The sequence below is a fragment of the Oryctolagus cuniculus genome, chromosome 2 (genome assembly GCF_964237555.1).
Source record: "Oryctolagus cuniculus chromosome 2, mOryCun1.1, whole genome shotgun sequence".
In the NCBI taxonomy this organism is placed as follows: domain Eukaryota; kingdom Metazoa; phylum Chordata; class Mammalia; order Lagomorpha; family Leporidae; genus Oryctolagus; species Oryctolagus cuniculus.
The window spans coordinates 197,909,264-197,923,661 of record NC_091433.1 but is presented as its reverse complement, the minus strand read 5'-3'; the positions used below and the strand labels follow the sequence as shown (position 1 = coordinate 197,923,661).

General features: G+C 58.1%; 1 protein-coding gene across 3 annotated transcripts in view; it reads left to right on the top strand.

Moving 5' to 3' along the window:
- Nucleotides 1–14,107, top strand: part of TRAPPC12 (trafficking protein particle complex subunit 12) — an 85,939-nt gene extending 71,832 nt beyond the window's left edge. For all 3 annotated transcript variants that reach the window (XM_008274555.4, XM_002721126.5, XM_008274553.4), the window contains exons 10-12: nt 10,683–10,783; nt 11,662–11,749; nt 11,934–14,107. In XM_008274555.4, the coding sequence (XP_008272777.3) occupies nt 10,683–10,783; nt 11,662–11,749; nt 11,934–12,176 (432 nt within the window). In that variant the 3' untranslated portion in view covers nt 12,177–14,107. The remainder of the gene's footprint in view (nt 1–10,682; nt 10,784–11,661; nt 11,750–11,933) is intronic.
- The last annotated feature ends 291 nt before the right edge of the window (nt 14,108–14,398 follow it).

Here is a 14,398-nt window from a genome sequence, read left to right as displayed (position 1 = left end):
AGCGGGGTCCCTGAGATGCAGGTCCAGAGGCCACGTGGATGGCGGTGGAGCAGGAATGAGAGGTTTCTCAGCCCGTTTTCTAAGTTACCAATTAGCCCACTCCTCTTCCACCCCCAACACACGTGTGCACACACACCCACTTTACACCCACCGCCTCCTCCCCACTACCTGCCCGTGGGTACCAACAAGGAACACACAGTGGGACAGAGTACGACCTGGCCCGTGGGGCCTCTTGCTGCTTCTCAGGACTCCCGGGGCCCCTGTGCTGGAGCAGGGAGGCCTCTGCCCACACAGCATGGGTATGAAGAATGCACCCTCCAGAGCCTGGCCAGCCTGGGATTGCCCCCAGCCTCAGCTGCCAACCATGAGCCGTGGTGCTCCTGGACGCCGCCTGTGGGTCGGGGACAGTGAGTGGCTGGGACCTGCAGGTGCCCAAGGGGAGCAGTGTGCCTGCTCCAGTCCTACAACCTCTGAAACTTCCCTTGTAGCCGTAGTTGCAGAATGGGGGAACTGATGCTGAAAGTCGGGATAAGCAGTCTGCGCTGCGCCATTCCTTGCATCTGGCAGTGGTTCTTGTTTGGTGGGAGCTGCCATGCTGATGGCCCTGGGAGAGGCCCACCCTCTGGCAGGCTGCCCAACCCTGGCCCGGCCTGGGGAAAGTGGTAAACAGGCCCCAGGTAAGCGGGGAGGACTGTCGGGGAGCAGCCTGGGCAGGAGAAGAAGCACAGACCAACTCGGACCCCTGTCTCTGCAACACGTGACCAGGAGGTTTCATCCCACAGTGCTAGTCTGGAGAGCTGGCGCTGCACTGTCGCTGTGGCTGTAGAACAGAGTCCCGGAGCCCCACCCTCCCTTCCCAGATACCACGGCCACCTCGGTCCCACCTGAGAACCCGCTTGCCAGGAGGTTCTTGTGGGTGAGCCCGGGGTGCTGGAGGAGAACGCAGCAGGCATGCTGTGCCCTGGGAGAAGCCACCATTCGCTGAGCCCAGCTGGGAGTGAGGCTGGGAGCGTTACGGTGCAGCCTGTGCCGCCCAGGCAGTGCCCTAGCTGCCATGACCTGCGGTTGGGGGGGGGGGGGGCTTCGCGGAGGACTGGGCTGGGGCCCAGGAGAGGATTTGTAACAGCACCTCAGCCTGCTGCCTGGCAGCTTCACAGTGAGTCTCTCGGCTGTGCCACCCTGGGTTCACCGTGCAAGCCGACCCGGGAGAGGCGGCCGGAGAGCTCACTCACAGGCAGTGCCGCTTCTGGACCATGGCTTGTGTGATGAGAACCTGGTGCACACCTCGTCCTGCCGAGGGAGCCAGCCCTGCAGACCCAAGTCGGCCCAGTGCTACCTGCCCCAGCCCTCAGGGGCCCTGCAGCACCCACAGAGGCCCCGTGTCAGCCCTGGGCCCTCCTGCCGCTGCGCCCACACTGCTGAAGAGCCCTCCAAGGGAAGGCAGTGAGGGCAGCACGTGGCTGACCACACCGCAGCGCTGGGCCCGCCCTCTCTGCCGTGCCTCACGTCACACTGCGTTTCCTCAGCCAAGGCAGCAGGGGAGCCAGGTGTGCACACAGCACCCATCACCCTGTGGCCTCCCAGAGGCCTCTGCTCCTGTCCCTCAGGTGGCTGCCGTTGCTCCTGCCTTCTCTGCCTTCTCTGCTCAGAGTTCCTCTTCAGCTCACCCGTCAGGTAAGCCCACATCCGAAGACCCCATTCACGACCCTCCAGAGTGTAACCTCCCACCGCCCAGACAAGCACCCTGATTCTCACCTGGTGCACACCTGCTCCCTCTGTATCAGGCTGGACAGGAGCCCTGTGAGTCAGCTCCATCCCTCACCTCACGCCCCGGCGATGCAGGCGCACATGCACAGTGCACCTGAGCTGGGTTTGGAGCGAGGCAGGGCCAAGCTCTCGGAGCAGTCCTGAGAAGGTCATTGCACCATGTCCTCTCTGCACGTGGTCACAGGTGGATCTCTAGAGGAGTCTTGTGGACAGCAGATGAACTAACAGTCAGTGTAAAACCCCATGGCACCTGCTTGGCCATGCCAGGAGCTGTGTCCTCCCCTCCCGCGGGGCTTGGTGACCAAGGACTGTTTCCTTCCTGCTGCCACACAGATCCAAGTGCAGCCCAGAGTCAACTGGAGGAACAGAAATGCATGTGGTCAGGTTGCCCTGAGACCCTGGCCACACGTAGCTGGGGTGTTGAGCACCCAGAGGGACACCTGAGCACACGGAGGCTGAGCACCCCAGGAAGGCGTGAAGAACAGCCGTGTGCACCTGTCTGGACATGCACACTGCAGCCCCCGTGTCAGTGCAGGCAGGCACCGATGGTGTGAGGGGCGTGGGGACGGACTGCAGCCGGCTCCTGGATAAACCAAGCAGGACCGACCCCGCTTGGTTGTAAGGAACAAGAGCTGGAACAGGAAGCAGCTCCTGGCGTCATTCTTGATGGCTCGGGCGCTGCCTGAGTCCCTGAAGCTCAGCGGTGGCGGCAGTGGTGCACAGACCTGAAGGAGTCCTCAGAGAAGCCACTTCGGCACCTCCGCGTCCTCCCGCCTCGTCGCCACGTGGGCTTACGCCATCTGCGCGCAGTCCGGGTGTGAGCCGTGCTCACTGCACCAAAGCAGGTGTTAGGTGCAGCGCAAGTGCCGTGTGTGCTGTGTTTCAAGGCTGGTGGGGTGAATTTATAAGAAATAAGACAGCGGTGCCTGCATCCACCTCGGAGCACTGAGCAGCAGACGCTGATCAAGAGCGAGTGACATTTCCGTGTGAATTCTGAAGAGTGGGGACAGAAGAAAGGATTGTGCTGAAACAACAGCAGAAGCCTGTAAGAAGCCGAGTGTAGGCGGCTGGTGCTGTGGCGCAGCGGGTTAATGCCCTGGCCTGAGGCGCCGGCATCCCATGTGGGCGCCAGTTCAAGACCCAGCTGCTCCACTGCTGTGGCCTGGGAAAGCAGTAGAAGATGGCCCAAGTCCTTGGGCCCCTGCACCCACGTGGGAGACCCAGAAGAAGCTCCTGGCGCAGCTCTGGCCGTTGCAGCCTACTGGGGAGTGAACCATTGGATGGAGGACCTCTCTCTCTCTCTCTCTGCCTCTCCTCTCTCTGTGTACCTCTGACTTTCAAATAAAAGCCAAGTGTAAAGGAACCACAGTGATGCTAGAGAGGGCCTGAGCCGGGTGAAGAGGAGGAAGGGGAACGGGCGCCACTGGGGCGGAGCACCACCGCTGCACCTCTGTGTGTCCAGACTTGCCCTGGGTTCATTTGTAAAGTATTTCTGAGACACCGTGTGTGTGCACAGAGGAGGTGCACTTGTTTCTCAGCCCTGCTGCCCCGTGAAGAAGTCACGTCCAGCTCAGCCCGGGTCAGGCCCTTCACTGCTGATGTTGCAAACTGCTTTTCCTTCGCATACAGGAGGGGAAGGTGGTGGGCAGAGCCCGAATTCCCCTCTCGAGGGAAAGCTGCGCCGTGAACGAGACTGGGGTCTTTGTGTTCGAAAGTGAGCTGACCTTCACGTGCAGGAAGCACTTCATCCACCCTAGTCAAGTTTCTTCACCCCAGCTCTGGGTCGTTTTACTTGGTCTGGGAGAGCTGGCACCAGGAGAGCCGAGGCCCAAGGCCATGGGCAGGCAAATGACTTTGATCTGAAGGCGGAGCTCTGCTGTGTCCATGGCCGGTCTCCACCCTGCTGCAGCCCAGCCCCTCGGTGTGCTGCATGGAAGTACACGCCAGGCGATGAGACGACCCAGCACCGCACAGGCTCGGTCACCACGAGAGTGGCAGAAGTCCTGGGTGAAGCCAGCCGCCCAGAGGAGCATGAGATGTGTCGACCCCTCCCTCCAGAACAGAGCTCCCCACTGAACCTGCCCCTGGTTGGAGGGGAGGGGGCAGCCGGCAGGGGCTGCCCCCAGGGAGGGACGAGAGTGCATGGAGCATGGGAGGCTGGGAGAACCTGACCGTGTTCTGACGAGGGCCGCCTGGGAGCGGGGGGGGGGGGGGGGGGGGAGGGTAGATGTGGGTCTGGGTGGTGTTGGCGCAGCAGTGAGAAGGGCAGGGTTGGAGTACAGCGGACCCCAAGGAGGCAGGGGGCAGTTCTGGGGTGAGACGTGGCCTTGTGCACAGTGAAGCACCTCTGAACTCGGCACAGTGCGCACTCTCCATCACTCGGCTGTCGCCGTCAGCCAGATGGGGGTCAGCAGTTCCAGAGTGCTTGCAGGAGAGGCGCACGGGCAGTGCTTGCCCAGCTGCCCCCTCCCACCCAGCCAGGGCCATGGGGGAGAGCAAGCCCCTGCTGCTGGGCGGGGCCTCGGGGAGTGCAGCCAGGGAGGGGCCCCCAGCCACCCAGCCGCGGGCACAGCCTCACCCTGCCAGAGCTGACCTGGGGTGACTGCTTCCCCCTCACGACCCCTCCCCCAGTGCACAACTCCTGGGCAGAGGAGCAGCGCCGATTGTCCTCACAGCCGGGTTGACACCGAAAGCACAAGCTAAAGCAAAAGCTTGGACGTCACCAAAGTGAGCACTGCGTGGCTCCGTGGACTCCACCAAGAGCGAGCAGGAGGAGGTGTGCGCCAACCCTGGCGCTGAGGACTCAGGTGGAGAACACAGAGACTCGCACCTGCTGGGGACTGCAGGGCTTGGCGTGCTGCTGCCGGAGAAGCCTGAGGAGGGAGACACAAGAGGGGCGAGCAGTGTGGAGTGGGCGGGACTTTACTTACCTGACTGCACCACCGGGGGCTCTGCCCGCTCACAGCCTGGCACTTCTGGGAGATGTGAAAATATGAGGATACACAAACAGCTGGGAATCTGGGCTGGGTTTTCTGTCTCAACTTCAGACCCATGTTTCTGTGAGTAAATAGGAGAAGGGCTGGGATTTGGGGGTGACTACTGTCAACAGACAATCACAACAATTCATTTTATTAAAGACTTTTTTAAAAAAGTATTGTTGATTTGAAAGGCAGAGAGGTTTTCCACGTGCTGCTTCACACCTAAGTGGCCCAGGGGCCAGGAACGCATTCTGACCTCCCAGGTACCTGAGCCGTTGCCACTGCCTCCCAGGGCACAGGAGCAGGAAGCTGGCGTTGGGAGCACAGCCAGTGTGGAGTGCGGGCGTCCCAAGTGGTGTCTTAAATTCTATATCCAGTGCCCACCCTGCAGTAAAGATCCTGCTAGCTTTACTTTTACTTTGAATTCTAGAACAAGGCAACAGTTTATTCCGTGAAACAGTAAGTGATCCAGTGAGCCGAGCCATGGAGGCTGGTTAACAGGAAGAAAAGGTCAGAGGCAAGCAGAAGTAAAGCACAAAGAGTGGATTGATGATCACCTCAGAATTGCTTTCCACGTAAGGCAGAGACAAGAGGGAACACCAGCAGAAAACGACTGATTGGCCAACCTCAGGTGACTTCCTGGCAGGACTACGGCAGAGGGAACTCCTGTCATGCCTGTTGAAAACACTGGATGTCATCTCGGGACCAACGTGGTGTGGTGGGTAAAGCCACCGTCTGTGATGTCAGCATCCCATATGGGTGCTGGTTCGAGTCCCTGCTGCTCCACTCCCAGTCCAGCTCCCTGCTAATGTGCCTTGGGAAAGCAACAGAAGGTGGCCCAACATGGGAGACCCAGAAGAAGCTCCTGGCTACTGGCTTCGGTTTGGCCTAGCCCTGGCTGTTGCCACCATCTGGGGAGTGAACCAGCAGATAGAAGACCTTGGTCTCTGTCTCTGTCTCTCTCTAACTTTGCCTTTCAAATAAATAAAATAAATCTTTAAAACAAAATTTAAAAAAGAAAACACAGTGTCTAATCCCGACTTCTCAGAAGGTCAGAGAAGCAACTTGATTCCACTTGGTGACATGGAACTTTAGTGTAAGTGACTTCATTTTGGTTTTTAGCTTGGTCTGTTGGGGCTAAAATTGTGGGGTGCTGTAGTTTTATTATTTAACACCAAGATTTAATATGACCTAGCAGCCTAATGTGGCTGTGGAAATGGCTTCGCTGTCCTTGGATGTGTCTAAAGTCATCTGTGGGGCAGGCGTTGTGGTGCAGTGTGTTAAGCTGCCACTTGGGGTACCCACATCCCATATTGGAGTGCCTGGTATCGAGCCCTGCCTCCGCCTCCGATCCAGCTCCCCACTGCTGTGCCTTGGAGGCAGCAGATGATGGCCCAAGTACTTGGGCTGCTGCCACCCATGTGGCAGATGCAGCTCCTGGCTCCTGGCTCCTGGCTTTAGCCTTGTTCAGCCCTGGCTGTTGTGGGTATTTAGGGAGTGAACCCCCTCTCTCCCTCTCTCTCTATACCCCCTATACACTCTCTGCCTTTCCAATAAATAAATGTTTTTTGAGGCCAACATTGTGGCATAGCACCACAAAGCCACCACGTGCAATGCTGGCATCCCATTTGGGCACTGGTTTTTGTCCTGGCTGCTCCACTCCTGACCCAGCTCCCCGCTAATGGCATGGGACAGAAGCAGAAGATGGCCCAAATGTTTGGGCCCCTGATACCCACATGAGAACCCTGTTTGAAGCTCCTGGCTCCTAGCTTTGGCTTGGCCCTATCATTGTGGCCAGTAAACCAGTGGATGGAAGATCTCTCTTTCTCTCCCCCTAACCCCTATAATTCTGACTTTCCAAATAAATAAAAATCTTTAAGGATAGCAATTCTTTTTTCAAAGAATAAAATCATCAGATGCCTGGATGACAGGAGTTGTTGTTGGCCACCCTCTCCTGTGAACAGCTCGCAGGTGCAGAGGATAGAACATTGGGTATTGGGGACATTTTTGAGTGGTCATTGACTTTTTTTTTTTTTAAGATTTATTTATTAACTTGAAAGAGTTACGCAGAGAGAGAGAGAGGTCGTCCGTCTGCTGATTCACTCCCCAGTTGGCCGCAATGGCAGGAGTTGCACTGATCAGGAGCCAGGAGCTTCTTCCAGATCTCGCCCGTGGGTGCTGGGCCCCAAGGGCTTGGGCCATCTTCTACTGCTTTCCCAGGACACAGCAGACAGCTGGATCAGAAGTGGGGCAGCCGGGACTTGAACTGGTGCCCATATGGGATGCCAGCACTGCAGGCGGGGGCTTTATCTGCTACACCACAGCGCCGCCCCCTGGTCATTGACTTTCTATAATGACTTCAGAGTGACCAAAGTCCTTTGCATGATCCTAGAGCTACAGCAGAGGAGACGCAGGTGAGAGAGCTGAGGGCCAGAACTCTGCTCAGGTGGCAGCAAGTGGCAGGTGGGACAGGGTCAACTATGTGAACAGACCGCTACCCCCCTCCCCTGCACAGAGCTCCGTGGGCAGCTCCTCCACGTAGCAACTCGGGGCTCTGGCCCACTCCCGCTGTGGGTGCACCATCTGGAATCCACCCTCTGGGCTGTGCAGAACAAAGAACATTCACTCCGCTCACACCTGCCGTGCGCTGTGCAGGCCATGTTTGTAGCGTCTGCCACAGAGACACTCGGGACAGAAGAGCAGGGCGCAGCTCCAGGACGCGTGTTCCCAGGACTTTGGTGTGTGCGTGACCGTGGTCTCCAAAGCCTGTGGTGTGTGTTCCATGTCTGTCTCCGTAAAGCAAGTCAGCTGCTTCCTTCACGTGAAGCTCTGTTGTTGATTGACCTGAGCAGTCCCTGTGCCGAGAACGGGTGAGCCAGAGCACTGCTGTAGTTCATTACTGGTGACCCAGAGCACAGTCGTAGGTTGTCACGGGTGACCCAGAGCACTGTCGTAGGTTGTCACTGGTTGTAGGTTGTCACTGGTATCCAGAGCACGGTCGTAGGTTGTCACGGGTGACCCAGAGCACGGTCGTAGGTTGTCACGGGTGACCCAGAGCACAGTTGTAGGTTGTCACTGGTACCCAGAGCACAGTCGTAGGTTGTCACGGGTGACCCAGAGCACTGCTGTAGTTCGTTACTGGTGACCCAGAGCACTGTCGTAGGTCGTCACTGGTACCAATCTGCCAGTGCAGTGCCGGGCTTCTCTGTTTCTGGGCTCAGTCTTGGTGATTCGCGGTTTCCCCGGGAGCCGCCTGTTGGTTCTATTCCGCGTGTATGTTCATAGCGCTGTGAAGCCAGCCCTTCCTCCTAGATGTTGGGGTCTCCTTGCTGCCTGTGGTCGCGTCTCCTTTCCCACGTCTAGTTCCGCCGGCTCCTGCCGCTTTTCTTCTTGATTAGTTTATCCACTTAGCACTTCCTGGTGACTGGTGTTTTTGTTCTCTGCATTTTCTGCAGTACTTTTAAATTACCTTTCTGTATTGTTTACAGCTGCCTCTAACTCTTAGAAATCACTGGGATTTTTAAGTCCTAATTACATTTGAATAATTATGAAGAAGTAAACTTTGTAATCACCAGGAAATCAGTGAGTGGCAGAGAACATACCGGTGTTTCTCTGTGACCTTCCACTGAAGGCCGTTTTGGTGAAGTCCCCGGCGCCCTGCAGGGGCTGCGGTGCGTGCGTGAGTGCAGGGCCCGGGGGCTGTGAGGGGTCAGCTGTGTGACCCAAGAACGTCCCTCTGCTTCCTGGGCCTCACCTGTGCATCTAGAGACCGAGCCAGTTACTGGTCTGCGGCCGGATTGCTAGGGGTTGGGGGCGCGTCACCAGGCCTGTGTGGAAGACGGCAGATCCCAATTCTCGGCCCTGATAGTCTTCAGTCAGCACCGCACTGTGGCGCAGCAGGTTAAGCCGCCACTTGTGACACCAGTGCCCCCATCAGAACCCACTCTCGAGTCCCGGCTGCTCCGCTTCCAGCTCCCTGCTAATGGCCTGGGAAAGCAGTGGAGGATGGCCCGAGTGCTTGGGTTCCCACACCCGTGCCGGAGACCTGGGTGGAGTTTCTGGCTTCAGCCTGGCTCAGCCCTAGACAGTGCAGCTGCTGGAGAGTGAACCCGCTGGTGGGTGATCCGTCTCTTTCCCTCTGCCTTTCGAGGAAATGAATGTCTTTTTTTTTTTTTTTAGATTTTATTTATTTGAAAGATAGAGTTACAGAGAAACAGAGGAAAAGATAGAGAAAGAGAGAAGTCTTCCACCTGCTGGTTCACTCCCCGAATGGCTGCAACAGCCAGGACTGGGCCAGGCTGAAGCCAGGACCCAGGAGCTGCTTCTGGGTCTCCCACATGGGTGACAAAGGCCCAGGCGCTTAGGCCATCCTCCACTGCTTTCCCAGGTGCATTAGCAGGGAGCTGGATCAGAAGTGGAGCAGCTGGGACTCGCACCAGCACCCGATGGGATGCCAGAGTCGCAGGCCGTGGCTCAACCCATTACGCACAAGGCCAGCCGCATGACTCAGTCTTTAAACATGGGTTCCTGGGATGGTGGCTGACAGCAGCACACTGCAGGATGCTCACACATTTGGCCTGGAGTGGGGGGTAGAGTCTGTGGGACTGCAGTTGCTTCACGCTGTGAGAAGGGCAAGGGCTCGGTGCTGGTGTGTCCTTGGTCACGTGTTCCATTTTGCTTTGTTTTTCTTTCCCTCGTGTAGCATTTTCTGTGTGGCATCAGCTTTGATGGTCTGGGATTTCATTCTGCCATTTTCTTGGGATGCGGGAGATTCCTGGGTCGGGGGTGAAGGCAGAGTTTTGGCAGAGTGACCCGAGGTGGGGCTCTACACCACACACGGAGCACTGCCACCCCCCAGGATGCTGTGCAGCTTCCTTGAAAGGAAGCTTACAGACATCTGTGAAAGGATAGTTCTGGAACAAGGAGCAGCGGTGCCTGTGCCTGCAAGAGGAGCGGGACCCGAGAGCCAAGGAAGAGTCTCCCGCCAGGTCCTCGAAGAATGCACGCAGGACCCAGGGAGGGGCAGGTGCTTCCGCTGCAAAGTGGAAAGACACGTTACCAAGGGGTTCTCAGCCACGGGTCCATCCACGCTCCCCTGCTTCTGAGGATGTGGACAGCACACAGGGTGGCCCGGCACGTCCTGCAGGCTGCCTGCTGCGGCGGTGGGGCAGGGCACGGCACCCAGCAGGTGCGTTCACGCCTTACCCTTGGGGACAGCTTTCCTTTGCATATTCTTCCCACTGTAAGCGTTGGAGCGTTGATTTCCTCCCTCGCGCTTCTGAAGGCAGAAGACAGCCGACTCTGCCTTGGGACACTGCTGGGCTCCCACACTCGGCAGGGGCGGATGCTGGGCGTCAGGGGCCGCAGCTCTGGGCAGGGGTCTCCTCCTCGCCCTCAGGGTCTCCTCACCCTCGGGCTGGCCCTGCTGACTGCGGCTTCCTTGCCTGCTGTTAAGGCTGGGCTTGCATTGTGTGCTTTGGTTTGGTTTTTCTCAGTAAAATTCTGTAGTATTTGGTCAAAGTGTTTCTTTGAACTTTGCAAAGTCGGTGGCACCTGCCATTTGGTAGCCACAAAAAACGGCCATGGCCCCTGTCCCAAATGCCAGCGTGTTAAGTGCGTTATTGTTACTACTGAGCAGTCAGTCATCTCATCTTAGTTCTGTTTTGCTTAGTGCTGTGCCAGCATTCATTTTTAAGTCTGGAAGTTACTAAGCTGTGAGACAATGTGACTGCTGACAGACAGAGCGCAGGTTCACCGCCGTGTCCTGGGTGTCCGGTGCCGCCTTTCAGACACCAGCTACGATCGGTCGCCGCAGGGTCCACGGCTGCAGCCCAGAAGCCTTGGCATCGTGACAGGACAGCGAGGAACGGCCCCGCGGGGCGGCTGGGCTCTTTCTCTCAGCGTTCAGCTAAACGGACTCTGATTTTGTCCACACAGATTGGAGACATTAAAACGGCTGAGAAGTATTTTCAAGACGTTGAGAAAGTGATGCAGAAATTGGATGGACTACAGGGTAAAATAATGGTTTTAATGAACAGGTGAGTATTTTTAAACTGCATACTTATTTTCTCAAACTTCCTAAAACAAAGTCTAAACACAACTTCCCGAGCAATGCAATCTTCCAGAGAGAACACTGCCTCTCGCGCCCCGTCCCGGCTCAGACGAGGGCGCCCAGCATCCTCTACACCCCGTCCCGGCTTAGACAAGGGCGCCCGGCGTCCTCTCACGCCCCGTCCCGGCTCAGACGAGGGCGCCCGGCATCCTCTCGTGCCCGGTCCCTGCTCAGACGAGGGTGCCCAGCGTCCTCTTACGCCCCGTCCCGGCTCAGACGAGGGTGCCCGGCGTCCTCTCACGCCCCGTCCCGGCTCAGACGAGGGTGCCCGGCGTCCTCTTACGCCCCGTCCCGGCTCAGATGAGGGTGCCCGGCTCAGATGAGGGTGCCCAGCGTCCTCTTGAACTGCAGAGGTGTGCTTTCCTCACACGAGCTGGCTTGGAGGAGGTTTTCCCCGGCGTTCCTCAGGGAACTGCTCGTGTGGCCCCCCTTCTGTCTAGCTCAGCAGGCGTGGGCGCCGTCCGCAGTGCCCCGCCACCTTGCACCCATCGGTCCTGGGGTGTGCATCCAGTGTCGGTGAGGGAGCTGTGCACAGGGACACACGTGTGAGCAGAGGCTGTGCCCAGTAGAGTGTGCACACAGCTCAGGACAGGAGCGTGAGGCACGAGTACCCACAGTCCACGGGTGGGAGTGGCCTGAACTGGGCCGGGTCAGGCAGGCAGATGCGGTACTGCCTCTGTCGAGAGGGCCGGGGTCGCCATCCTGCAGCCTCTGAAGCCCCCTCCAGGTGGGGGACCCCTCCCCTCCCTAGCACCCTGACATTCCCTGGCTAACGAAGGGCTCTGCCCGTGGCCTCTGCTGCAGAGCGTTCCTGCACCTGGGTCAGAACAACTTCGCCGAAGCCCACAGATTCTTCACTGAGATCTTGAGGATGGACCCAACAAACGCCGTGGTAAGACCCCCGCAGGCATTTGTCCTGTGTCTCGGACCCCTCTGCCCGTCGCAGTGCTCGGGGCCAGCCTTGGCCCTGCTCACAGGCACAGGCATCGGGTGACTGTGGCGGTCACGGGCTACCCCAGTGTCAGGCCCAGGTGCACTGGGCGTGACCTGTGACCTGCACGTGGCCCCGCCTCCAGGCCAACAACAACGCCGCCGTGTGTCTGCTCTACCTGGGCAAGCTCAAGGACTCGCTGCGGCAGCTGGAGGCCATGGTGCAGCGGGACCCCAGGCACTACCTGCACGAGAGTGTGCTGTTCAACCTGACCACCATGTACGAGCTGGAGTCCTCGCGGAGCATGCAGAAGAAGCAGAGCCTGCTCGAGGCCGTGGCCGGCAAAGAAGGGGACAGTTTCAACACCCAGTGCCTCAAGCTGGCCTAGAGCCAGAGTGTGAGTGTGGACCAGAGCAGCGCATGCGTGCGGCTGTGCACAGCCATAAAGGCCCGTCTCCTAGAGCCAGAGCGTGAGAGTAGACCAGAGCGGCGCACCGTGCGGCTGTGCACAGCCATAAAGGCCCGTCTCCTAGAGCCAGAGTGTGAGAGTAGACCAGAGCGGCGCACCGTGCGGCTGTGCACAGCCATAAAGGCCCGTCTCCTAGAGCCAGAGTGTGAGAGTAGACCAGAGCGGCACACTGTGCGGCTGTGCACAGCCATAAAGGCCCGTCTCCTAGAGCCAGAGTGTGAGAGTAGACCAGAGCGGCACACCGTGCGGCTGTGCACAGCCATAAAGGCCCGTCTCCTAGAGCCAGAGTGTGAGAGTGGACCATGGAGTGGCACATGCGTGTGGCTGTGGCATAGCCATGAAGGCCCGTCTCCCGCCCCATGGGAGCCTCCTTCTGGAGCCACAGCCCAGGCCTGCCCAAGGTGGGCACGTCCCTGGGTATGCACACGAGGGGAGATGGTGTGCCAGGCAGGAGGCCTGCAGTGTGCACCAGACCTCCCTCACCTCTCCTGGAAGCCAGCCTGTTCCTTTCTTATTTATTTATCTGTCTTCATTGTATTTGAAAGGCAAAGAGCCAAACACAGACCTTGAGTCCACTGGTTCACGCCCCAGATGCCTGCAACAGCCAGGCTGCGCATCTCCCGCTGTCCACGGCTGCTCAGCGTCCTCCTCCCGCCCTCTCTCCTCACACCCGTCTCGTTCACTGACCAAGGTGGAACGGTGGGTCCTGGTTTCTCTTGTGTTTCGTGCGCCCCACAGAGAGGGCAGAGAGGGAGAGCCGCACCCGGGAGTGAGCAGAACACAGAGCTCAGGTGCGTGAGAAAACCAGGAAGCGTCTGAACACAGGCTGCCGGGGGTCAGCAGGGTCGGAGCCCGAGCACCCGGGGGTCAGCAGCATCGGGAACACAGGGCCCTCGAGGGTCAGCAGGGTCTGAGCCCAGGCCAGTCCGCACATTTGCACTCATCTTTTCATAGTTATTCCTGCTTTTGAAACCGTAAGTCCCTGAAAATGTCTGCATTTACCAGGCAGCTCTGGCCAGGACCCTGTAATGCCGGCTTCTCTAACCCGTGAGCTGTGATCGACATGCGGGGCTGAGAAGTGCGTGTACGAATCAGAGCTGCAGGCAGATGGCCCCACTCCTTTGCTGAGGCGCACGTGAGTGACGCCTCAGAGCAGAAGAGCAGGTGACCCCGCCTGGAGGGCTGGACACTCCCAGGGACCTTCACATCCTCCTCTCCACAAAGAGGGAAAATCAGCGTCGTATTTGACTATGGGAGTGCAGGGAGGCAGTGGACACCCAGGAGTGGCAGGTGAGAAAGGAGCCAGGCTCCCTTCAGACTGAACCTGCAGCCAGTCTTCCTCCCCAGCTGCCATTGCCGGACACTGGAACCAGCAAGGGACAATGGGAGGCCAGGCCACACAGGTGATTTGTCCCCCGGGGGCAGGTGAGGTTAGGCCCAGCTCACGGAGGTGGCAGCGCCATCGCTAGCTCCTGCCTGGGTGTTTTAGCCTGTTCCTACAGAAAGGGGCCATCATTGTGGCCTGCACATTGGCATCCCATATGGGTACTGGTTTGTGTCCTGGCTGTTCCACTTCCGATCCAGCTCCCTGCTACTGGCCTGGAGAAAGTAGCAGAAGATGGCCCATGCCACTCACAGGGGAGACCCAGAAGAAGCTCCTGGCTCCTGGCTCCTGGCTCCTGGCTCTGGCCTGGCCCAGCACTGGCTGTTGTGGCCATGTGGGGAGTGAACCAGCAGGTGGAAGATGTTTCTCTCTCTCTCTCTCTGTCTCCCTCTCCATAACTCTTGCAAAATAAATAAATTTTTAAAAAGCTTATGAAAAATAAATAAAGGCTGAAGAGGAGAACTGCTATGAATGTTAATGTCTGGATAATTGCTGTAACCTATCTTGTTATCTTAAAAAATTATTTAAATATAAGAAGCCGTAATGGCAGGCCTTTGGCACAGCAGTTGAGACGCTGCCTGGGACAGTTCACCCCTATGGGAGCGCTTGAGCTGAGTCTCAGCTCCACTTCCAGTCCAGCGCCTGGAGGCGGCGGTGATGACTCAAGTACCAGGTCTCTGCCACCCTTTTGGGAGACCTGGATCAAGTTGTTCCAGGCATTTGGGGTGTGAACCAGCAGGTAAGAGATCTTTCTATG